Here is a 26,461-nt window from a genome sequence, read left to right as displayed (position 1 = left end):
AATTATCAAAATACAAAGGTTCATAAATATATATATGGAAATCCATATCTTTCTCTCTCTCTCTCTCTCTCTCTCTCTCTCTCTCTCTCTATCTATATATATATATATATATATATATATATATATATGAGTACGGCTAACGCGCTTCCTCTAGCATATGGGCCGAAATGCTTCCGGTGAAAAGTTGAAATTTCAAAATCCAAAAAGTCGATCCGAACCGTTCATCTTCTTCTCCATATTAATATCTACTTGGAGACCAAATTTTACATTTTTCTGAAATTTTTTACTATTTATTAAGCCACTTTGAAAATCGCTGATCCAACGGTGGCTTACCAAACAGTAAAAATCAGAAGCTACCGTTGGATCAGCGATTTTCAAAATGGCTTAATAAATAGTAAAAAATTTCAGAAAAATGTAAAATTTGGTCTCCAAGCAGATATTAATATGGAGAAGAAGATGAACGGCTCGGATCGACTTTTTGGATTTTGAAATTTCAAATTTCCACCGGAAGCATTTCGGCCCATATGCTAGAGGAAGCGCGTTAGCCGTACTCTATATATATATATATATATATATATTTAACAGACATCACTTCAAATTATAAAATTTTCCAAGTGTTCAAAAATTGAGACGTTACAGCAGCACATACAATATATGCAAGTATTTTGCATCCAAATGGTTTAAATAAAATTATTAATTATTTGCATGGCACCTGTACGTACAGCATAAATGATTTTTCAATATATCATCCGTTTTTTAATTGTCGAGTACGTTGTGGAATTAATTACACCATCAATCATCCTTTTTATATGAGTGGTCATTTCTAAAATATTTAATACACATGAAATTAATCCATGCTTATGGAATCTAGCAGCAAAGATTTAACAAGACCCTTCATCCTTAGACCTGGAGCACCTACACCGTCACCACCATTATATAAGCAATGAGACATGCGTGCCAGATTGACACTTGCATTGATGAGCGGTCGAGGTAATGCATGGCGACCATGACCGAGAGAATCGTCATTAATTTTTTTCCATGTCTCCACAATGAGCTTTTCAATGGCCTTGCGCGCTTGTTGTTCGGTACACAATTGTTCTTGCATGTAGCATGCTATGGCCGATGGTGCATCACCTCGTTCTAACTCCGCCTGGAATTATGTAAATTCATTATTAAAAGAAGGTCTTTAACTAAGAATTTCCAATAAGTGGCAAAAATAGGAGTATGGAATAGTATTATAACTTCAAACTAATCCAAACAAAACAGCATAGTACTCCATGAATGTAGCAAAAAAAAACTAATGAATTAATAACTGACATGATGAGTTGCACAGTCGTTGGTGAGGCGCAATATCATTGCGCATGATTGTACCAGTCTCGGATATTTTATTTGAAGATTCAGAGCTTGTGCTGTTGTTTTGTCCCCTAACACAATAAAAGCATGCGTCAGCAAGAGCGGCGCGGTCGATGAAACCCATCCATTCTCTAGGTACTCTTCAAATTTCGCTTTATAACCATTTTTGTACCATTTGGCCTCCGTTAAGAAGGAAACACATGCATCCTGCCACTGTAATAGTAAATGAACTTCTTTAACATTAATTTAACTGAACTTGATCTAAAGTTAATTTGAACTAGAAGAACTCACAGCTTTTATAAGGATAGGTGAAGCATCCCAGCCATGTTTTGCAAGAACATAAGAAGCTGTTTCCTTGGTTGTATTGAACATAACACCATATAGAGCTCTCATATATTCTGGTAGTCTTTCTGTTGCTTCAACCTCGTCCCACCTGGAAGTTCATTTAAATTTCTACATTAAACTGTAATCACAATATTGATCAACGGAAATCATATATAATATTTATACAGCACATATGTATAATGGGTCTCTCAAATATACCTCTGGATAACTTCAGTAAAAAGCAATAGCTCATCCAAGGTTCCATAAATATCATATACATCATCCAAAGTTACAATCAGAACTGCCAGTTTTGTAAGTACTTCTCTGCAATATGTGTTATGTGGTTCTGGTGCAATTCCAGTTGCATAGAAGAATGATTCAATTAAGCGATCTCTAGCAAAAGGCACCTTCTCCCTTAAACCCAGTTCTATCCACCATCTAACTCATAGAAGAATACAATAAATGAATAAATAAAATTAAACTCAGTTCATCAACCATACAAGCGGAATGGGTAGAGATTTATATATATAAATGCATTTATCAGAATATTATGTACCTTGTAAGCTTTGAAAGTTCTCCTTGATGCACAAGTTGCACTCTGTTGTACTCAAGCTTTGCAAATTTTGTTAGCACAGGATTAACATTCTGATTTCCTTGACATTGTTCTATGTACCACCTTGTGTCCAGTCTTGGAACCCTCCAATGCAATGGGACCTCTAGTGCATGCTCCATTTGCCCCTTCAGTTTTTGATCCATGCATGTTTTCTTGAGTTGATTTAGTTGTTTGGTCGAAAATACCCTTGGTTCGTCCGATAATTTCTCTCCCTCAAATGTGAGAAATGAGGCGCCATAGAGGGAAAGGAGAGCCTCTATGTCATTTTGTACGTTTCCATTCATAATAGTACTCAGAATGTCTGTCAGATAAAGAAAGCTTTGTAAGACTTTATTTTATTAATTAAAAAATGGCTTTTATTCAATAATATTATTGATTAGAACTCCGGAATAATTTTCATTGTACCCTTGGACAAGTGAGGATCTCAATTATAAGTACATATTATTAATAACATTTTTTAATAAAAAAGAAAATGGTATTAATGGCAACACATAATTAGAAGAATAGCATACCTTGAGGGACTTCATGACAATTCTCTCTCATGAGCCTAAAGAGAAGAGCCAAGGAAGCAAAATCATTCTTCAATGTAGCTTTTGCATTATTAATTACCATTTCTTCAAGAACATGTTTTATTTCCTCCGAGAAATGATAAGCAACTCCGAGTCGCTGAAGCATGTCTACCAAGTTGAGCTTGGCAGGAAGCTGAGACTCCTTATATATCAACTGACTTCTGATGTTGCTCTTCATCTCCTTATAACACTTACTAATTTTTAGTGTTTCCTATAAAAAAAATTGTGTAAGATAGATCACTGAGATGAAAAATGCACTCGATATATTCCAATGTGATTTGAAATGCCTTAATGCATAAGATAAGTAATTATGAATTTAGACTTGGTATACGTAAGGTTGCACCACATAATGGAAAAAAATATATGCAAACTAATTAATTGTAATTAAAACTACAATTGATAAGACAGTTTTGTGAAGATCATACGTATTTCTTTTGTGGTGATGAAATGGAGTAGTAATCCCACGAGTTGGGTGCATAATTTGCAGTTCGTCTTTTCATTTTCATTGTTCTGTGGCACGGTACTGATGACACCAAGCACCCCTCCTTTGCCATCTCTCAATTGAAGATCTGCAGCTGATTAATTTCACTCTGATTTTGTTTTGATGTTTTTTTCGGTTCAATCATCCATCTATTTATAGGCAAGATTTTAGAGTGAGGCTATTGTTCTTTACAGTGTGCGGATCGTTTCGTGCATTGGATTTATATATCTATTATCAAAATTCAAATAGTCGATTCAAATTGCTTAACATTATTACCATATGAAAATATACTTGGAGATCAAATTTTATATTTTCTGGAAACTTTTTACTATATTTTGAGACAATTAGAAAAACACTTGACAATTAGAAACTTTTTACACGTGACCATGTGTCGTGTCGTGACCAAATCTTTCGCGTGACGTGTAGTGCCGTGCCAAATTTTTGCAAGATCGTCACGTCACATGAATAGTCACGACACGAGACACGTGAATTATAGCATGTGGCCTGCAGACGTGTCATGTCGTGCCATGATGGAACTGTGTTGTGCCGTGGTGTATCTGATCGTGCCGTAACTTTTTAGATCTATATTATCGCTACTCCCCTCTGATTCACCAAGTAAAAAAAATATTGCACTCTTGTCAATATTTTGTACCTACCTCTTACTAAAATTCTGAATCTGCCCTGAATATGATCTAATTATAAAAATATCTAAACGGGTACTCTCCATGGCATGTGGAAACAATGTGCGCCACATGTACAGTCACAACAAAATCAATAGTGCTGGGAAGCTACGTCACATGTAATCGGCCACAACAAATATCAATCTGGTCTTGGCCGGTTGGCCCTCGAAGACAAAATAAGTGGGTCCCCGGCGACTTTACAAAGGGTTAGCATAGTTACAAATTTTCAAAACTGAGGCTATGGTATAGCATAGCGCATGTATATTGGTCCATACAATGGATAAATACCTAATTCATTTTTAAAGTCCAAAAAAATCCTTCTAAAACGTTGTTTAAAATGATATCCATATGAAAAATTACTTGAAGTTCAAATTATATTTTTTTTTTCTAATTGTTTACTATTTTTTAAATAGGTAGAAAATTACTTGATCTAAAGATTATAGACCATTCAAAAGCAGTGAATTTCTGCCTATCTAAAGCCAGTAAAAAGTAGTGAATTTCGATGGTGAAGGAACACCCGTATTATTCTCCCGAATATGACATTAGAAACAAGAGAAAATTTTGACAGGGTTGCTCTATAGGAATCTGCTACTATCAAAACTTGGTGACACGTACCACTGCACGCCATATTTGTCCTTGAGAGTTAAGACATTACACTTATTTCAATTAAAAACATGGAAAATGACCTAAAGTCAAAATAGCTGTTGTGTTCAGTACTTTCCCAAATAAATTAAACGAACATTAATTATTTTAAACATGAGCAAATTTTGTAGGTTGCTATTAAATCATTATCTTGCTTGTGGCCGGTGTCAATTTGGGAGAATACGACTGCTCTAAATTCATATATGTATCGAGAACTAGAAGTGGTCAATATATCAAAATTTCCAATAACCTAATTTACATATTCAAAGTTGCAACCCACAGGGCCTTACAATTAAAGAAATAATAGCTCAGATTGATTTTGCTTCTGCATTTAATTTTATTGTTTATTGCGGTATATATTTGTTGTTCACATTATAGCTTGACTATGTTAGAATTAGGTTTGGTCATATTGTAATGGTATGATTAATTTCACAATTGTGGTTGAGCTACATGCTCTCACTGACCTTAATTGAAGAAAAAAAAAAAAAACTCAATTTCTATACAGAACAAAAGATGTACGGCTTGGTTTAATGTAAGCTAAGCGACATCTAGAACCCATGAAATAATCATGTGTACTTTGATGGTGGCCCGTATTCTCCCGAATATGACATTTGGAACAAGGGAAAATTTTGACAGGGGTTGCTTTATAAGAATCTGTCACTATCCAAAAATGTACACAATGACTATTACTGAGAATATGCTGACAGATATTGCTATCTATTTCTGTCCACAAATATTGTTATTTCTGAGAAAATAATATTAGTGTAATTTATTTTGACAGAGACCACACACCAACTATTTTGACCAGAATATGTTTGGAAATGATTAATAAAATAAAACATTGCAAGTTAACGTTTCAGAAATTTAGGACTTGAGCCTAGAAGAAGATAGGCTTGGTACACTTCAGCAGATCCATCTTTCTACGACCGGAATTCCGGTCGCTGATAGTCACACCGGTCGCTGAAACTCAATTATGGTCGCTGTAAGCTTTGTCGCTGATGCTCTCCCGCTGACGTCACCAGAATTCCGGTCGCTGATAATGTTTCTGTGACCAATTTTTTTTGTCGTTGTTTTTTTGCTGACGTCAAAAAAACAGGTATCTGCGACCAAACAAACGGTCGCTGATACTTTAAAAAACGATCGATGATAGTTTTTTTCTGACGTCAGCAAAAAGGTATCTGCGACCAAAAAACCGATCGCTGATACTTAAAAACGGTCGCTGATAATTTTTTTCTGACGTCAGAAAAAAGATATCTGAGACCAAAAAACGGTCGCTAATACTTAAAATCGGTCGCTGAAAGTCTTCTGTCAGGTTTTTAGAATTTTTTTTTATTATTTAAATTTGCACCATTTAATAATTGGTACGACACGTACCAACATACAACATAATACACATACAAGACATCGATACATGTATACACATAATACAACATAACATCAATACATACACATAATACAAGATATCGATACATACAAAACAGATATAAACATAAATATCAGAAAACTGAATACCATATCATCAAACATAAAATATGAAATGTCAAGTAACATAAACATAAATATCGAATAACATCAAGTAAAAGATAATCTAAATGTCAAGTAACATCTAAACCAAGAATGTCAAAACAAACATCCGAACAAGATACAAATACCTAATCATCTAAGCGGTACCATCGCCGCCGACATCTGAGAACTGCCCCTCGTCATCATCGCCGTCATCAGCGTCGTCATCATGCTCGTCATCCTGAGGAGCGAGCGGCGAGGCCTGGTGCGAGCCCGAACCTCCCTGTGAAGTTGTAAGAAAATATTTGAGATAATTATGATTTAGTGTTTATGGTTCACAATTAAAACATACTGAAATATCGAATTTCGTACCGAAGAAGCTCTGAACCGAGCCTCCAACTGATCAAGTACCCGAGAAGATATCCTGTCGATATCTTCTTCTGTGAGTCGTTGCGGAGCTGGCGGCATAGAAGAATATGATTGTGATGAATGCGATTGAGCACTGCTGGACCCACTGGAGCGAAACATGCGTCTCGTGCTGCCTGAAACATTAAAAGTAAGACAATTAGTATTATCTGACAAAACTAAAAATAAATTTCAAATTTCAAAGAATGTTTATTTTACCTAGAGCATCGAGACCATAGTTATCTCCATGGACATTCTGATCATCAATGCCCGTAGAGTACAAGAGGTCGCTGTCGTATGTGGGCCATTTGTCTTTATCCGCTCCATACTTCTCCGCCATAGCTCTCTCATATTTTAGCTGCAAATTTTGTAAATTATGTACAACAGGAACGATGATATTTTATAAAACAATTCAAAAGTATTATTACCTGTGCGTTTTTAGCCTTAACATGAACGTATTCTTCCGTCTTCTTTTTTGTATGAGTAGACTAGAACAACTCATCGGACCATCACGGTTCACACCTTTGTTCTAGCTCCTGTTAAGAATTTGAAAGACAATTTCATTTTAAAAAAAATTATCAAGGTCAGTTCGATTAGATTCAATTAGAATGAAAATAGATTAATTTAATAAAAAACAACTTACGAAGTGCTGTTTGTGAACAAGCATGTTCACAGATCCAGTCGTGGCCCCTGAACCTTCAGCATTGGCCCTATTTGAAGCATTCTGCTTGCTCCAACTGGCAAAAGCGTCGCTGCACCAATGATCGACGAGTCTGGGCCAGTACACCTTTCTTGCTGCCTTTAAGCATTTGTTGAGCATATCCTGCAACCGTCCATCAGCTACCCTTCTAAGCATATCCTGCAACCGTCCATCAGCTACCCTTCTAAGTGTATTCCATGCCTCAGTCAAATTTACATTCGGTGCAAACTGGTAGTACTTCTACAATGCATAGTTAAAAACTAATATCGTTGGTTAGCTTAAAAAAAAGGAAACAAGTAATTATGCCGAATTTTATTTCAAAAAATTTTACTTACCAAAAACTCTTCCTGGATAACTCCCTTGGTTCGATCGGGGAAATCTGTGTATCTGGAGTACGGGCCAGGATAATTTTGACGTACTACTTGCGATACTAATAACTAACTAATTGTATTACACAATTAAATGAGATAAAGCATTCAAAAAGAGAAAACTTACCTGACTACAAGCGGGGATCCTGCTTCTTTAATCCCTCGCTCTGATCCCGCCAAATCAACCAAATCAACACAAACTTTGATCTACAAGTATATTTAATATGAAATAATCAAAACAGAGTCCCTATGAAGTTCGAAAGATCTTTCGATATGGCTGTTACTTAAAGAAGAAGCACCATGACTAAAAACATTAATTGGTCGATATTATAAAATATAGCCCGTTGAATCAATAAAAAATTGCCGCTGATTTATATTTACAAATCCATGCTACTAAAATAAAGAAATAGGTAAAAAACAAAATTACACTAAATACATACATAATGCATATAGTTTCAAGAAAAATTTGTACATAGTGCATATATATAGGTTGCATGTTCAAGCCTTAATTGAGACAAAAAGGGTTGATTGGTTTCTTTAAGGTGTGGATGAATAAATGTCGGGTTCAGTGCCTTGTTTCAAAAAGACAGAAAAAAAAAATTGCAAAATTAGTACCTATTGTATTCTTCTCCTTTGGAACATCAACTAGCATTGAAGGAACCTTCTCTGTTTTCTCTAACTCTTCGAGCTCCTCCTATGAATACAAATTAGAATAACAAATTAGACAAAAACAAATTACAACATGCAATTGATCTTAGATTTGATAAATCATAATAGAATCAGATTTTTTTCTAAATTTTTACATTTGTACCTTGAATTTTTGGGCATATACTATTTGACTGTTTATTTTGGGCATACACTATTCAATGCACCAATTGGTTATAGAATATAGAGTGAAAAAAATTATAAACAAAAAAAAAAAAATATTGAATTTAACAATAAGTTCCATAATTGTAGTATATTGCACAATATAAATCTTAAAATTGCCCATCGGATCAGAATTTAACAAGGAGTTCCATAATTGTAGTATATTGCATCTATGCATAATGCCATTACGAAAAATGACAAATGCAAACGCCCCCCCTGCCATTATAATTTAATGCATACGGTTGTCTAAACTACAATTAACAAGCACATATTTGTACTTTTTTCTGGTATGAAGGGGTTTCGATTGTTGGCTGTTGTCTGGCGAGAGGAAGGTAAGGGAAGGGTGCGACGGCTCCGTCTGGCGAGCTGGTGGCGCGACGGCGAGAGAGAGCGTGAGAGAGAGAGAAAGGAACGGGCGGGTTAGGGTTTGGCGCGAGAGAGAAAGGGTCTAGCGCCTTTTCTTTTTTTCAGAAAAATTACTTTCTGCGACCGGTGAAATGACCGGTCGCTAATTCCGGTCGTAGGAGGAGTTGTTTTTTTTTTTTAACGGAAAAATCATTTTCAGCGACTAGCGAAATCTCCGGTCACAGATGCCGGTCGCTGAAAAAACATTCTGTTGTAGTGGTAATTTCATTGAAGACCTGACAACTAACCTTTGTTTTTGTGGCAAAAGTAATGTTTTCTTGTTGCAAAGTTCGAAATCTGAGTGAGAATTTTTTGAATAAATTAAATCAGTTGTTTTGCCTGATGGTATTAAAGACACGAACCAAGTCCGGTATTAGCAGTGATTTGAAAGCATTGAAAAACTCACCCGTGTACCCATCGGGTCCGGGGAATTGTTGCTTGGCAACTCATCCATGACCTTTGCATTTTCCTTCTGCTCAATGTTAAATCTCCATATGGGTGATTAGTTTGTGTTGCTAATTTTGAGATAGATTCTGAAAGTTGAACTGCATGCCTTGTTGGTGCGGTTTGCCAATGAGGTTTATAAAATGCTCATGAAATATTTTTGTTTTTCCTTTTATCTGTTATTTGCACTCCCCCTCATTCACCACACTTCTCCAATTTTTTCTCTTTGTATATGAGGCCATTTGATGAAAGAGTTGTGTGTTTTTGTCCCCTAACATCACCCATGCCCTTTTTGCCCTTTGGCTCCATTTTTCCTCCTGCAATTTCCATATTTGGTCATATCTATTTTCATGCAGATTTTTTATCAGCTTTTCAGTCATTGTTAGTCTTCTCCTTTCTTCTTGCGCTACTAATCAGGCTATGCAGTCTTTATATAGTCTAGTCTGGTAATTAATGTCCTCATTGTATTATTTCTTCCAAGTAGTAACTGCCTTTTTGAGGTTTGCTATTTTGATGCTCATCCCTTGTGGTGTTTTTGCTATTTTCTGCGCTGACCAATTTTCTTGTACCATTGCCTTCAATCAGAAATTCGAAGTTGGATAAAGCAAAACAGGAAATTAGTACCTCACAAAAAGTAATTTAATTATACAGAAAATGAAAAGTTATATGGAACAGAGCAGAATTGGTGTTTTAAAGGATCAGGAGTGCACATTTTCAACATGTGGAATTTCGAAGTACATCTAGATTCTGTTTGTGGATGTGAAAACTTAGCTTGTTAATATGAATTTTACAAGCATGGTCATTGGTCAGACCCATTAATATTTTATCGCAAAATTTAAAAATAGCTAAGTGCGCAATACTACTAGAATTTTACTTTTTTTTCATGCGGAGCATTTGTTATTTCCAACCGGATGAAGGGTTCATGGAAATGAAATTGCATTTTCTTACACACTTAATTATTTTCAACGGTAATCCTATTTATTATATTTTATAGAAATAATAGCGCATGGAAATTCTTGCTGTCTGCACATGGAAATGCTTCCTATCCGCTCTTGGAAATAATATTGCATGACCCATGACCCACCTAATAGATCATTTATTATATTTTAATAGAAGATCATGGAAATAACTTGCCCCATGTCCATGGAAATAAGTGGTAAGTTGGAAATAAGCGTTTTGTTTAATTTTTTTATATTATTTTATATTGAAGGTTAATGGGAATACTAGAGCACTATGCTCTTGAAAATGTTTTATTAATTCAGTTTATATTATTTTATAGTTAAACTTATTATTTCTATGAGATTACCGTTGAAAAAGTTACAGAAGTCTTTCTGTTTATTTGATATTTTCCTTTGTAACAACAATTCTACTCAGCCAGGAAACCTGAGGGGATACGAATTCTTTTGTGAGATGAGCGCGATAATTAAATTTTTTATTTCAAATTTCAATTACCCAGATTAATTTCGGATTTTTTTTTATGACAACGTTTGAAATTAATTTCACATGATATTAATTGTAGTTTTAATTACATATTATCAACACTCAATATATATCTGTGATAGCTACAGAGAACAGCACTGGTCATAGATAACGACAGATGCTTTCTGATTGTGTTATCATAATTAAGTTACATATTTTATTTGTCAAATTTGTTCATCCATCTTTTCATTGTCCCAGATAACGACAGATGCTTTCTTCATCCATCTTTTCATTGAAAAAGAAAATTGATTTAATATGTCTCTATTTTCTTTACCCTTTCATCTAATTAATAGCACATGCGTTATATACAGGGCTGCAAACGAACCGAACCAAATCGAATTGGACATAGTTCGAATTCGAATTCGAAATTATTTCGAACCGAACTCAGTTCGAAATTGAAATAGATTTCAAACCTAAAAGGCTAGTTCGAATTTGGTTCGGTATAATTCGAACTAGTTCGATTTGATTCGAAATTAGTTCGAAATTGAAAGCTTAAAGCTTAAAGGGAAATAAATCTGCTGCGATTTCATAAAAGATGAGTGATTTTAAAGCTTAAAGCTTCGAATTCATGGAAGAAGAGCGAGGAGGGAGGGGAGAAGAGGTTTTCGGCCTTGCAACTTCAGGAGAAATAAATCTGCTGCAATTCCAAATCCCTCCCTTCATTTGTTTAAAGATTTGTACATAAAAGGTAACTTCTCTTTGAGATTTGTGCATTTTAAAATTTGAAGGGAGGGATTTGGAATCGCTGCAGATTTATTTCCTAACTTCAGGAAGGAGGGCCCCACGCATTGAATGCGCTCACAAGAAATTAGGCCACGATTCACTGGTACGCATTGAATTCGCCAAGATTAGCTACAGCGTAAACGAATTGGGCCCACGAATTGAACTACAGCGTAAACGAATTGGGCCTGGTTCCGCACTACAGCGTAAACGAATCGAACTGGGCCTGGTTCGAATTCGAAATTGAATTAATTGTAATACATATGCAGAAGCAGCTTTGATGGAGAACGGTGTGAGGCCAGGCCTGCCACTGTTACTGTACGCCGCATGTCAGATTTGACAGAAGAAGAACAGCAACCAAAGTTTGAGGTAACAGGTATAGAGGTCCGTCTGCTTATTGCTGAGATGATGAAAAAAGCAACAGGTGTTGCCAATAAGGAGGATCTGAAAAGTCTATGGGATAAGCTTGTCCATAATCTGAAAAGTATTATGTTTATGACGTCAGATATATTGTTAGAGATGGTGAATTTGAGGGACGAGCTGGAGAAGCTGAGTGAATTGATGCAATCACAAGCAATAAATGAAAACCAAGGCCATTCTTCTGCATATTTCTTACTGATTTCCCATTACAACCAGCGATCCAAGGAAAGGGGTAATTACCTCCCTGTCACTCCTGCTTTGCGAGAATTCCTTGAGGAAGCCATGATGTATGATGACATAGATAATTTACTTCTCTATATGGACCGCTTCATTTGTGCTCTCCAACCCATTATAATGATTATCAGAGAATTCTTTTGTACTTTTAATGGCATTGCCTAAATAATTTAATTTCATATTTATGTTCACTGATATGCTCGGTTTGACCATTCTTTATATAATTTCATTACACACACTAATCTAAAACCTAATTTTATTATAAAAACAATACAACTCAAATAAAGAATTAAGATTTGTGCCATAGCAGAGGTAGAATGCACATGGCTCGATAAAAATTCCTTATTTCATTTTGGTGATTTCCATTGATTTTAATAAGATGAAGGAAAGAGAGAAAAGAAAATTGTGGCCTTTAACAAGGCTATGAATTTTGAAAAATCTAATTAAGACACCAGAATCTATATTTGATGAGTGATGAGAAAGATCTCCTAGAGTTCACCATCTCATAATTTTAGCATTTACTTATTTGGTTGACATTCACTATGTTTGCAACTGACACAACCCCTCCCAAGATATTAGAAATCAATTTTCTACAAAATTAATTAACAGCTCTTTATCTGATAAGAGTATCAAGTGTGCAATTATTATAATCATGTAGCATTGTAGAGGATCATAATTGTGAGGTCACATTTTAATGTTGAAATAGTATCCCCCTCTTCTGTTTTCTAAACTTTAAATTCCACAGCAGCACTACAAAATCAAAATATATGGTAAAGACTAAATTTGAATTGCCAGATTTTACAAATCCTTTTTAAGCACATTCAAAATTACTTTGTTTTAGTCTTTCCTTTTGATGATTCAGATAAAAGATTTGGACTTCAATCGGTTCAGCATTGCATGTCAAATAAATAGAAAAAACGATATAAATCATAATACCGCAGCCTCGGTGGCACTTGAACACAAAACCGAAAAACCTGCTTTTACTGGCTCTACTGAGCCATCTATAATATTAATTCTTTTTAGTATATATATATAGAGTTGGGCTAAAAGGAGCCATGGCTCATAGCGCGTTGGTGAGCCATGGCTCATTTTAGCCATTTTAAAAATTCAAACAACCGATCTGAACCGTTCATCTTGTTCTCCATATTGAAATGTGCTTGGACACCAAATTTTACATTTTTTTGAAAATTTTTTATTATTTATTAAGCATTTTTTAAAATTGCTGATCCGATGGTCCAGAAAATTTTACTGTTTTTACTGTTCACAGCAAAACAGCAATTTTCAAAAATGCTTAATAAATAGTAAAAAAATTTCAAAAAAATGTAAAATTTGGTCTCCAAGCACATTTTAATATGGAAAACAAAATGAACTGTTCAAATCGGTCGTTTGGACTTTCAAAATAAAAATACGGCATGGAGTACAAACGCTTGGTGAGCCATGGCTCACCCAAGTCAACCTCTATATATATATATAAATAAATGAAATGTTCTTCCTTGTTATAACTCCAAACTAAACTGATGAACCTTCATAATATATATATATATATATATATATATATATATATATATAACAGGCTGGTAACTGACATCCCTGCAACAACAGAAGCAAGCTTCGGACAAGAGCTTCTTTGCTACGAGAGCCCGAGGCCAAGCATGGGCAAGACAAATTCTAATTAAATTTGTAAAAGCAAGACAAATTCAAACTAAATAATTTGTCTCGAAAAAATACTTTTATCTTGAAAATAATATTTTTTAACTGTATTTGCACAAAACATTTGTTTGCTTAATATCTTCTCTACTAGTAAATAAATGATTTGGTTACAATTTTAGAGAAATCAGAAAGAATAATTACAGTAGGAATTGAATTTAGAAGAAAAACAATTCTGTTGGCCCTAAATACAATTGTATGCATTTTACAATTTCCAGAAATGAAAATTGGTGTCTTTTGCAAATACAGACTAACAGCAGTGCTTTTGTGACAACAAAAGAAAGGGACTTACAACAAGGCCTTCACTGTGTGTATAGAGAGGGTATAGGAGCAGAGGAAGAGACAACATAGTCAAAGCGCAACCTAAACACAGCTACAACAAAGAACTGCTCACGATCCAAAATAGCTTTATTGGTTTCTTAGGAGAAACACAAAGAGATTTAACTAAACACAAAAACTTACCACTATGTTGTGCCAGATACCGGCACAGTATATACAAAGGGAAGCAAAAGGACACAAATTCTCAAGTGAAATTTTGTTTAAGCCCACCAATGCCCCTGGAAAGAGTACTGCTAAAAATATTGCAATGTACTCTATTTGCAGGCCTTCACTGCGGTTAAAAATTTTAATAATTATTTAGTAGGAAATCACTAAAAAAAAAAAATATTTACTGCTTCTGGTTGTTTTTATGGATTCTGGTACAGACTGAGTAAACACAAAGGGAAATTGACCATAGCTGTTAAACTGTACCAGAATGCCAGAAACTTGGCTTAAACTAGTAAATAGTGAATATATTTATTTTAACCAATACGAATGTCAGAAAGAGAGTTATATCTGAAATTAAGTAGTGTATGTGAAATTCTAACACCAAGTGAGTGTGGGAATAAATTAATGAACTCATCTTTGGACCAATGTTCAATCAACACAACGCCAGTACAATTATGACGAAAGAAATCAAACTGTAGATAAGGGAGTATTTCAAATTAAATTATGTGACAAGAATGTGCATGATCTAGAAAAGCACGACATAGATGAGTGATGCTTCTGTGCATACAAGGACCTATTTGTAAAATGAACATATTTTTATTTTCAAAGTTCAAACAGTCGATCCGAACCGTTCATCTTGTTCTCCATATTAATATGTGCTTGGAGACCAAATTTTACATTTTTCTGAAATTTTTTACTATTTATTAAGATGAGTACAAAAAATATCAAATTCAGACCATTGAATTTTGTACCCATCTTAATAAATAGTAAAAAACTTCAGAAAAATGTAAAATTTGGTCTCCAAGCACATATTAATATGGAGAACAAGTTGAACGGTTCGGATCGACTGTTTGAACTTTGAAAATAAAAATATATTCATTTTACAAATAGGTCCTTGTATGCACAGAAGCATTTGCCTATATGTTATTCTCAAATAAAAGTGTTGATGATTTGTATTTAAACCCCTTGAAATTTCACAAATAAACTTAGCTTGAAAATACTAAATTACAATTACTTTTGAAATATCAAAAGCTAGAGTAAGACTTTTGAAATTTCAATACAACAAAATTTATCAACCTATATATTTCAGGGAATTTACAATTGCATATTTTCTGATTTAATTAATACGTATTAATATTAAATTATCAAAATACAAAGGTTCATAAATATATATGGAAATCCATATTTCTCTCTCTCTCTCTATATATATATATATATGAGTAGAACTAGGTGCTCTTAAGCTCACCAAAGTTTTGGTGAGCTTAACTCTAAAACTTGTCAAATCGATTTCAAATGACGAATCCGAACCGTTGAAACCCGTCTACCTTACGTGTGATGCATCTACGTGTGAAATTTTTAAACATTCGAATTAATTTAGTAAAAAGTCAAGCGGTCAAAAAAAGTTCAAAAATGAATGCACTAAAATTAATTTATTAACCTTCTAATTTTGACCGCTTCACTTTATACTAAATTAATTCGAATGTTTAAAAATTTCATATGTAGATGCATCACACCTAAGGTAGGCGGATTTCAACGGTTCGGATTGGTCATTTGAAATCGATTTTATAAGTTTTAGAGTTAAGCCCACCAAAACTTTGGTGAGCTTAAGAGCACCCTAGTTCTACTATATATATATATATATATATATTTATATTTAACAGACATCACTTCAAATTAGAAAATTTTCCAAGTGTTCAAAAATTGAGACGTTACAGCAGCACATATATACAATATATGCAAGTATTTTGCATCCAAATGGTTTAAATAAAATTATTAATTATTTGCATGGCACCTGTACAGCATAAATGATTTTTCAATCATCCGTTTTTTAATTGTCGAGTACGTTGTGGAATTAATTACACCATCAATCATCCTTTTTATATGAGTGGCCATTTCTAAAATTAATACACATGAAATTAATCCATGCTTATGGAATCTAGCAGCAAAGATTTAACAAGACCCTTCATCCTTTGACCCGGGGCACCTATACCATCCCCACCATTATATAAGCAATGCGACATGCGTGCCAGATTGACACTTGCATTGATGAGCGGTCGAGGTAATGCATGGCGACCATGACCGAGAGAATCGTCATTAATTTTTGTCCATGTCTCCACAATGAGCTTTTCAGCGACTAGCGAAATCTCCGGTCACAGATGCCGGTCGCTGAAAAAACATTCTGTTGTAGTGGTAATTTCATTGAAGACCTGACAACTAACCTTTGTTTTTGTGGCAAAAGTAATGTTTTCTTGTTGCAAAGTTCGAAATCTGAGTGAGAATTTTTTGAATAAATTAAATCAGTTGTTTTGCCTGATGGTATTAAAGACACGAACCAAGTCCGGTATTAGCAGTGATTTGAAAGCATTGAAAAACTCACCCGTGTACCCATCGGGTCCGGGGAATTGTTGCTTGGCAACTCATCCATGACCTTTGCATTTTCCTTCTGCTCAATGTTAAATCTCCATATGGGTGATTAGTTTGTGTTGCTAATTTTGAGATAGATTCTGAAAGTTGAACTGCATGCCTTGTTGGTGCGGTTTGCCAATGAGGTTTATAAAATGCTCATGAAATATTTTTGTTTTTCCTTTTATCTGTTATTTGCACTCCCCCTCATTCACCACACTTCTCCAATTTTTTCTCTTTGTATATGAGGCCATTTGATGAAAGAGTTGTGTGTTTTTGTCCCCTAACATCACCCATGCCCTTTTTGCCCTTTGGCTCCATTTTTCCTCCTGCAATTTCCATATTTGGTCATATCTATTTTCATGCAGATTTTTTATCAGCTTTTCAGTCATTGTTAGTCTTCTCCTTTCTTCTTGCGCTACTAATCAGGCTATGCAGTCTTTATATAGTCTAGTCTGGTAATTAATGTCCTCATTGTATTATTTCTTCCAAGTAGTAACTGCCTTTTTGAGGTTTGCTATTTTGATGCTCATCCCTTGTGGTGTTTTTGCTATTTTCTGCGCTGACCAATTTTCTTGTACCATTGCCTTCAATCAGAAATTCGAAGTTGGATAAAGCAAAACAGGAAATTAGTACCTCACAAAAAGTAATTTAATTATACAGAAAATGAAAAGTTATATGGAACAGAGCAGAATTGGTGTTTTAAAGGATCAGGAGTGCACATTTTCAACATGTGGAATTTCGAAGTACATCTAGATTCTGTTTGTGGATGTGAAAACTTAGCTTGTTAATATGAATTTTACAAGCATGGTCATTGGTCAGACCCATTAATATTTTATCGCAAAATTTAAAAATAGCTAAGTGCGCAATACTACTAGAATTTTACTTTTTTTTCATGCGGAGCATTTGTTATTTCCAACCGGATGAAGGGTTCATGGAAATGAAATTGCATTTTCTTACACACTTAATTATTTTCAACGGTAATCCTATTTATTATATTTTATAGAAATAATAGCGCATGAAAATTCTTGCTGTCTGCACATGGAAATGCTTCCTATCCGCTCTTGGAAATAATATTGCATGACCCATGACCCACCTAATAGATCATTTATTATATTTTATTAGAAGATCATGGAAATAACTTGCCCCATGTCCATGGAAATAAGTGGTAAGTTGGAAATAAGCGTTTTGTTTAATCTTTTTATATTATTTTATATTGAAGGTTAATGGGAATACTAGAGCACTATGCTCTTGAAAATGTTTTATTAATTCAGTTTATATTATTTTATAATTAAACTTATTATTTCTATGAGATTACCGTTGAAAAAGTTACAGAAGTCTTTCTGTTTATTTGATATTTTCCTTTGTAACAACAATTCTACTCAGCCAGGAAACCTGAGGGGATACGAATTCTTTTGTGAGATGAGCGCGATAATTAAATTTTTTATTTCAAATTTCAATTACCCAGATTAATTTCGGATTTTTTTTTATGACAACGTTTGAAATTAATTTCACATGATATTAATTGTAGTTTTAATTACATATTATCAACACTCAATATATATCTGTGATAGCTACAGAGAACAGCACTGGTCATAGATAACGACAGATGCTTTCTGATTGTGTTATCATAATTAAGTTACATATTTTATTTGTCAAATTTGTTCATCCATCTTTTCATTGTCCCAGATAACGACAGATGCTTTCTTCATCCATCTTTTCATTGAAAAAGAAAATTGATTTAATATGTCTCTATTTTCTTTACCCTTTCATCTAATTAATAGCACATGCGTTATATACAGGGCTGCAAACGAACCGAACCAAATCGAATTGGACATAGTTCAAATTCGAATTCGAAATTATTTCGAACCGAACTCAGTTCGAAATTGAAATAGATTTCAAACCTAAAAGGCTAGTTCGAATTTGGTTCGGTATAATTCGAACTAGTTCGATTTGATTCGAAATTAGTTCGAAATTGAAAGCTTAAAGCTTAAAGGGAAATAAATCTGCTGCGATTTCATAAAAGATGAGTGATTTTAAAGCTTAAAGCTTCGAATTCATGGAAGAAGAGCGAGGAGGGAGGGGAGAAGAGGTTTTCGGCCTTGCAACTTCAGGAGAAATAAATCTGCTGCAATTCCAAATCCCTCCCTTCATTTGTTTAAAGATTTGTACATAAAAGGTAACTCCTCTTTGAGATTTGTGCATTTTAAAATTTGAAGGGAGGGATTTGGAATCGCTGCAGATTTATTTCCTAACTTCAGGAAGGAGGGCCCCACGCATTGAATGCGCTCACAAGAAATTAGGCCACGATTCACTGGTACGCATTGAATTCGCCAAGATTAGCTACAGCGTAAACGAATTGGGCCCACGAATTGAACTACAGCGTAAACGAATTGGGCCTGGTTCCGCACTACAGCGTAAACGAATCGAACTGGGCCTGGTTCGAATTCGAAATTGAATTAATTGTAATACATATGCAGAAGCAGCTTTGATGGAGAACGGTGTGAGGCCAGGCCTGCCACTGTTACTCTACGCCGCATGTCAGATTTGACAGAAGAAGAACAGCAAGCAAAGTTTGAGGTAACAGGTATAGAGGTCCGTCTGCTTATTGCTGAGATGATGAAAAAAGCAACAGGTGTTGCCAATAAGGAGGATCTGAAAAGTCTATGGGATAAGCTTGTCCATAATCTGAAAAGTATTATGTTTATGACGTCAGATATATTGTTAGAGATGGTGAATTTGAGGGACGAGCTGGAGAAGCTGAGTGAATTGATGCAATCACAAGCAATAAATGAAAACCAAGGCCATTCTTCTGCATATTTCTTACTGATTTCCCATTACAACCAGCGATCCAAGGAAAGGGGTAATTACCTCCCTGTCACTCCTGCTTTGCGAGAATTCCTTGAGGAAGCCATGATGTATGATGACATAGATAATTTACTTCTCTATATGGACCGCTTCATTTGTGCTCTCCAACCCATTATAATGATTATCAGAGAATTCTTTTGTACTTTTAATGGCATTGCCTAAATAATTTAATTTCATATTTATGTTCACTGATATGCTCGGTTTGACCATTCTTTATATAATTTCATTACACACACTAATCTAAAACCTAATTTTATTATAAAAACAATACAACTCAAATAAAGAATTAAGATTTGTGCCATAGCAGAGGTAGAATGCACATGGCTCGATAAAAATTCCTTATTTCATTTTGGTGATTTCCATTGATTTTCATAAGATGAAGGAAAGAGAGAAAAGAAAATTGTGGCCTTTAACAAGGCTATGAATTTTGAAAAATCTAATTAAGACACCAGAATCTATATTTGATGAGTGATGAGAAAGATCTCCTAGAGTTCACCATCTCATAATTTTAGCATTTACTTATTTGGTTGACATTCACTATGTTTGCAACTGACACAACCCCTCCCAAGATATTAGAAATCAATTTTCTACAAAATTAATTAACAGCTCTTTATCTGATAAGAGTATCAAGTGTGCAATTATTATAATCATGTAGCATTGTAGAGGATCATAATTGTGAGGTCACATTTTAATGTTGAAATAGTATCCCCCTCTTCTGTTTTCTAAACTTTAAATTCCACAGCAGCACTACAAAATCAAAATATATGGTAAAGACTAAATTTGAATTGCCAGATTTTACAAATCCTTTTTAAGCACATTCAAAATTACTTTGTTTTAGTCTTTCCTTTTGATGATTCAGATAAAAGATTTGGACTTCAATCGGTTCAGCATTGCATGTCAAATAAATAGAAAAAACGATATAAATCATAATACCGCAGCCTCGGTGGCACTTGAACACAAAACCGAAAAACCTGCTTTTACTGGCTCTACTGAGCCATCTATAATATTAATTCTTTTTAGTATATATATATAGAGTTGGGCTAAAAGGAGCCATGGCTCATAGCGCGTTGGTGAGCCATGGCTCATTTTAGCCATTTTAAAAATTCAAACAACCGATCTGAACCGTTCATCTTGTTCTCCATATTGAAATGTGCTTGGACACCAAATTTTACATTTTTTTGAAAATTTTTTATTATTTATTAAGCATTTTTTAAAATTGCTGATCCGATGGTCCAGAAAATTTTACTGTTTTTACTGTTCACAGCAAAACAGCAATTTTCAAAAATGCTTAATAAATAGTAAAAAAATTTCAAAAAAATGTAAAATTTGGTCTCCAAGCACATTTTAATATGGAAAACAAAATGAACTGTTCAAATCGGTCGTTTGGACTTTCAAAATAAAAATACGGCATGGAGTACAAACGCTTGGTGAGCCATGGCTCACCCAAGTCAACCTCTATATATATATATAAATAAATGAAATGTTCTTCCTTGTTATAACTCCAAACTAAACTGATGAACCTTCATAATATATATATATATATATATATATATATATATATATATAACAGGCTGGTAACTGACATCCCTGCAACAACAGAAGCAAGCTTCGGACAAGAGCTTCTTTGCTACGAGAGCCCGAGGCCAAGCATGGGCAAGACAAATTCTAATTAAATTTGTAAAAGCAAGACAAATTCAAACTAAATAATTTGTCTCGAAAAAATACTTTTATCTTGAAAATAATATTTTTTAACTGTATTTGCACAAAACATTTGTTTGCTTAATATCTTCTCTACTAGTAAATAAATGATTTGGTTACAATTTTAGAGAAATCAGAAAGAATAATTACAGTAGGAATTGAATTTAGAAGAAAAACAATTCTGTTGGCCCTAAATACAATTGTATGCATTTTACAATTTCCAGAAATGAAAATTGGTGTCTTTTGCAAATACAGACTAACAGCAGTGCTTTTGTGACAACAAAAGAAAGGGACTTACAACAAGGCCTTCACTGTGTGTATAGAGAGGGTATAGGAGCAGAGGAAGAGACAACATAGTCAAAGCGCAACCTAAACACAGCTACAACAAAGAACTGCTCACGATCCAAAATAGCTTTATTGGTTTCTTAGGAGAAACACAAAGAGATTTAACTAAACACAAAAACTTACCACTATGTTGTGCCAGATACCGGCACAGTATATACAAAGGGAAGCAAAAGGACACAAATTCTCAAGTGAAATTTTGTTTAAGCCCACCAATGCCCCTGGAAAGAGTACTGCTAAAAATATTGCAATGTACTCTATTTGCAGGCCTTCACTGCGGTTAAAAATTTTAATAATTATTTAGTAGGAAATCACTAAAAAAAAAAAATATTTACTGCTTCTGGTTGTTTTTATGGATTCTGGTACAGACTGAGTAAACACAAAGGGAAATTGACCATAGCTGTTAAACTGTACCAGAATGCCAGAAACTTGGCTTAAACTAGTAAATAGTGAATATATTTATTTTAACCAATACGAATGTCAGAAAGAGAGTTATATCTGAAATTAAGTAGTGTATGTGAAATTCTAACACCAAGTGAGTGTGGGAATAAATTAATGAACTCATCTTTGGACCAATGTTCAATCAACACAACGCCAGTACAATTATGACGAAAGAAATCAAACTGTAGATAAGGGAGTATTTCAAATTAAATTATGTGACAAGAATGTGCATGATCTAGAAAAGCACGACATAGATGAGTGATGCTTCTGTGCATACAAGGACCTATTTGTAAAATGAACATATTTTTATTTTCAAAGTTCAAACAGTCGATCCGAACCGTTCATCTTGTTCTCCATATTAATATGTGCTTGGAGACCAAATTTTGCATTTTTCTGAAATTTTTTACTATTTATTAAGATGAGTACAAAAAATATCAAATTCAGACCATTGAATTTTGTACCCATCTTAATAAATAGTAAAAAACTTCAGAAAAATGTAAAATTTGGTCTCCAAGCACATATTAATATGGAGAACAAGTTGAACGGTTCGGATCGACTGTTTGAACTTTGAAAATAAAAATATATTCATTTTACAAATAGGTCCTTGTATGCACAGAAGCATTTGCCTATATGTTATTCTCAAATAAAAGTGTTGATGATTTGTATTTAAACCCCTTGAAATTTCACAAATAAACTTAGCTTGAAAATACTAAATTACAATTACTTTTGAAATATCAAAAGCTAGAGTAAGACTTTTGAAATTTCAATACAACAAAATTTATCAACCTATATATTTCAGGGAATTTACAATTGCATATTTTCTGATTTAATTAATACGTATTAATATTAAATTATCAAAATACAAAGGTTCATAAATATATATGGAAATCCATATTTCTCTCTCTCTCTATATATATATATATATATGAGTAGAACTAGGTGCTCTTAAGCTCACCAAAGTTTTGGTGAGCTTAACTCTAAAACTTGTCAAATCGATTTGAAATGACGAATCCGAACCGTTGAAACCCGTCTACCTTACGTGTGATGCATCTACGTGTGAAATTTTTAAACATTCGAATTAATTTAGTAAAAAGTCAAGCGGTCAAAAAAAGTTCAAAAATGAATGCACTAAAATTAATTTATTAACCTTCTAATTTTGACCGCTTCACTTTATACTAAATTAATTCGAATGTTTAAAAATTTCATATGTAGATGCATCACACCTAAGGTAGGCGGATTTCAACGGTTCGGATTGGTCATTTGAAATCGATTTTATAAGTTTTAGAGTTAAGCCCACCAAAACTTTGGTGAGCTTAAGAGCACCCTAGTTCTACTATATATATATATATATATATATTTATATTTAACAGACATCACTTCAAATTAGAAAATTTTCCAAGTGTTCAAAAATTGAGACGTTACAGCAGCACATATATACAATATATGCAAGTATTTTGCATCCAAATGGTTTAAATAAAATTATTAATTATTTGCATGGCACCTGTACAGCATAAATGATTTTTCAATCATCCGTTTTTTAATTGTCGAGTACGTTGTGGAATTAATTACACCATCAATCATCCTTTTTATATGAGTGGCCATTTCTAAAATTAATACACATGAAATTAATCCATGCTTATGGAATCTAGCAGCAAAGATTTAACAAGACCCTTCATCCTTTGACCCGGGGCACCTATACCATCCCCACCATTATATAAGCAATGCGACATGCGTGCCAGATTGACACTTGCATTGATGAGCGGTCGAGGTAATGCATGGCGACCATGACCGAGAGAATCGTCATTAATTTTTGTCCATGTCTCCACAATGAGCTTTTCAGCGACTAGCGAAATCTCCGGTCACAGATGCCGGTCGCTGAAAAAACATTCTGTTGTAGTGGTAATTTCATTGAAGACCTGACAACTAACCTTTGTTTTTGTGGCAAAAGTAATGTTTTCTTGTTGCAAAGTTCGAAATCTGAGTGAGAATTTTTTGAATAAATTAAATCAGTTGTTTTGCCTGATGGTATTAAAGACACGAACCAAGTCCGGTATTAGCAGTGATTTGAAAGCATTGAAAAACTCACCCGTGTACCCATCGGGTCCGGGGAATTGTTGCTTGGCAACTCATCCATGACCTTTGCATTTTCCTTCTGCTCAATGTTAAATCTCCATATGGGTGATTAGTTTGTGTTGCTAATTTTGAGATAGATTCTGAAAGTTGAACTGCATGCCTTGTTGGTGCGGTTTGCCAATGAGGTTTATAAAATGCTCATGAAATATTTTTGTTTTTCCTTTTATCTGTTATTTGCACTCCCCCTCATTCACCACACTTCTCCAATTTTTTCTCTTTGTATATGAGGCCATTTGATGAAAGAGTTGTGTGTTTTTGTCCCCTAACATCACCCATGCCCTTTTTGCCCTTTGGCTCCATTTTTCCTCCTGCAATTTCCATATTTGGTCATATCTATTTTCATGCAGATTTTTTATCAGCTTTTCAGTCATTGTTAGTCTTCTCCTTTCTTCTTGCGCTACTAATCAGGCTATGCAGTCTTTATATAGTCTAGTCTGGTAATTAATGTCCTCATTGTATTATTTCTTCCAAGTAGTAACTGCCTTTTTGAGGTTTGCTATTTTGATGCTCATCCCTTGTGGTGTTTTTGCTATTTTCTGCGCTGACCAATTTTCTTGTACCATTGCCTTCAATCAGAAATTCGAAGTTGGATAAAGCAAAACAGGAAATTAGTACCTCACAAAAAGTAATTTAATTATACAGAAAATGAAAAGTTATATGGAACAGAGCAGAATTGGTGTTTTAAAGGATCAGGAGTGCACATTTTCAACATGTGGAATTTCGAAGTACATCTAGATTCTGTTTGTGGATGTGAAAACTTAGCTTGTTAATATGAATTTTACAAGCATGGTCATTGGTCAGACCCATTAATATTTTATCGCAAAATTTAAAAATAGCTAAGTGCGCAATACTACTAGAATTTTACTTTTTTTTCATGCGGAGCATTTGTTATTTCCAACCGGATGAAGGGTTCATGGAAATGAAATTGCATTTTCTTACACACTTAATTATTTTCAACGGTAATCCTATTTATTATATTTTATAGAAATAATAGCGCATGAAAATTCTTGCTGTCTGCACATGGAAATGCTTCCTATCCGCTCTTGGAAATAATATTGCATGACCCATGACCCACCTAATAGATCATTTATTATATTTTATTAGAAGATCATGGAAATAACTTGCCCCATGTCCATGGAAATAAGTGGTAAGTTGGAAATAAGCGTTTTGTTTAATCTTTTTATATTATTTTATATTGAAGGTTAATGGGAATACTAGAGCACTATGCTCTTGAAAATGTTTTATTAATTCAGTTTATATTATTTTATAATTAAACTTATTATTTCTATGAGATTACCGTTGAAAAAGTTACAGAAGTCTTTCTGTTTATTTGATATTTTCCTTTGTAACAACAATTCTACTCAGCCAGGAAACCTGAGGGGATACGAATTCTTTTGTGAGATGAGCGCGATAATTAAATTTTTTATTTCAAATTTCAATTACCCAGATTAATTTCGGATTTTTTTTTATGACAACGTTTGAAATTAATTTCACATGATATTAATTGTAGTTTTAATTACATATTATCAACACTCAATATATATCTGTGATAGCTACAGAGAACAGCACTGGTCATAGATAACGACAGATGCTTTCTGAGTGTGTTATCATAATTAAGTTACATATTTTATTTGTCAAATTTGTTCATCCATCTTTTCATTGTCCCAGATAACGACAGATGCTTTCTTCATCCATCTTTTCATTGAAAAAGAAAATTGATTTAATATGTCTCTATTTTCTTTACCCTTTCATCTAATTAATAGCACATGCGTTATATACAGGGCTGCAAACGAACCGAACCAAATCGAATTGGACATAGTTCAAATTCGAATTCGAAATTATTTCGAACCGAACTCAGTTCGAAATTGAAATAGATTTCAAACCTAAAAGGCTAGTTCGAATTTGGTTCGGTATAATTCGAACTAGTTCGATTTGATTCGAAATTAGTTCGAAATTGAAAGCTTAAAGCTTAAAGGGAAATAAATCTGCTGCGATTTCATAAAAGATGAGTGATTTTAAAGCTTAAAGCTTCGAATTCATGGAAGAAGAGCGAGGAGGGAGGGGAGAAGAGGTTTTCGGCCTTGCAACTTCAGGAGAAATAAATCTGCTGCAATTCCAAATCCCTCCCTTCATTTGTTTAAAGATTTGTACATAAAAGGTAACTCCTCTTTGAGAT

General features: G+C 34.0%; 3 protein-coding genes across 4 annotated transcripts in view; 1 reads left to right on the top strand and 2 right to left on the bottom strand.

The window, feature by feature from the left end:
* Nucleotides 1-12,372, top strand: part of LOC144548397 (uncharacterized) — a 42,777-nt gene extending 30,405 nt beyond the window's left edge. Inside the window, exon 7 of the mRNA XM_078297059.1 lies at nucleotides 11,823-12,372. Within this exon, the coding sequence (XP_078153185.1) occupies nucleotides 11,823-12,372 (550 nt within the window). The remainder of the gene's footprint in view (nucleotides 1-11,822) is intronic.
* On the bottom strand, nucleotides 846-3,489 carry LOC144548727 (alpha-terpineol synthase, chloroplastic-like). The gene is made up of 7 exons (XM_078297453.1): nucleotides 3,285-3,489; nucleotides 2,803-3,070; nucleotides 2,234-2,591; nucleotides 1,897-2,115; nucleotides 1,645-1,786; nucleotides 1,318-1,566; nucleotides 846-1,150 (listed from the first exon to the last, which is right to left on the bottom strand). The coding sequence occupies exons 1-7, from the start codon at nucleotides 3,411-3,413 to the stop codon at nucleotides 848-850; spliced, it is 1,668 nt and encodes a 555-aa protein (XP_078153579.1). The 5' UTR covers nucleotides 3,414-3,489; the 3' UTR covers nucleotides 846-847.
* LOC144548506 (uncharacterized) lies at nucleotides 6,200-7,352 on the bottom strand. Of its 2 annotated transcripts, XM_078297194.1 has the most exons (5): nucleotides 7,214-7,352; nucleotides 6,999-7,106; nucleotides 6,790-6,928; nucleotides 6,538-6,707; nucleotides 6,200-6,448 (listed from the first exon to the last, which is right to left on the bottom strand). In XM_078297194.1, the coding sequence occupies exons 3-5, from the start codon at nucleotides 6,908-6,910 to the stop codon at nucleotides 6,323-6,325; spliced, it is 417 nt and encodes a 138-aa protein (XP_078153320.1). In that variant the 5' UTR covers nucleotides 6,911-6,928; nucleotides 6,999-7,106; nucleotides 7,214-7,352; the 3' UTR covers nucleotides 6,200-6,322. The 2 variants fall into 2 exon arrangements, with proteins under 2 accessions (XP_078153320.1, XP_078153321.1); XM_078297195.1 differs by having other exon boundaries at nucleotides 6,790-7,106.
* Nucleotides 12,373-26,461: the final 14,089 nt, after the last annotated feature.

Source organism: Carex rostrata, chromosome 33 (assembly GCF_964058835.1).
Source record: "Carex rostrata chromosome 33, lpCarRost1.2, whole genome shotgun sequence".
Taxonomy (NCBI): domain Eukaryota; kingdom Viridiplantae; phylum Streptophyta; class Magnoliopsida; order Poales; family Cyperaceae; genus Carex; species Carex rostrata.
This window is presented reverse-complemented; position numbering and strand designations above follow the sequence as displayed.

Bases quoted from the DNA above. Each gene is read 5' to 3' on its own strand.
- LOC144548506 (XM_078297195.1), bottom strand. From the start codon at position 6,910: ATGGCGGAGAAGTATGGAGCGGATAAAGACAAATGGCCCACATACGAC. The intron at 6,708-6,789 runs GTAAAATAAACA...TTAATGTTTCAG, and splicing joins CTATGGTCTCGATGCTCTAG to GCAGCACGAGACGCATGTTT. The intron at 6,449-6,537 runs GTACGAAATTCG...ACAACTTCACAG, and splicing joins CTCGGTTCAGAGCTTCTTCG to GGAGGTTCGGGCTCGCACCA.
- LOC144548727 (XM_078297453.1), bottom strand. From the start codon at position 3,413: ATGGCAAAGGAGGGGTGCTTGGTGTCATCAGTACCGTGCCACAGAACA. The intron at 2,592-2,802 runs GTATGCTATTCT...TTTATCTGACAG, and splicing joins TTGTCATGAAGTCCCTCAAG to ACATTCTGAGTACTATTATG. The intron at 2,116-2,233 runs GTACATAATATT...TCTATGAGTTAG, and splicing joins GAACTTTCAAAGCTTACAAG to ATGGTGGATAGAACTGGGTT.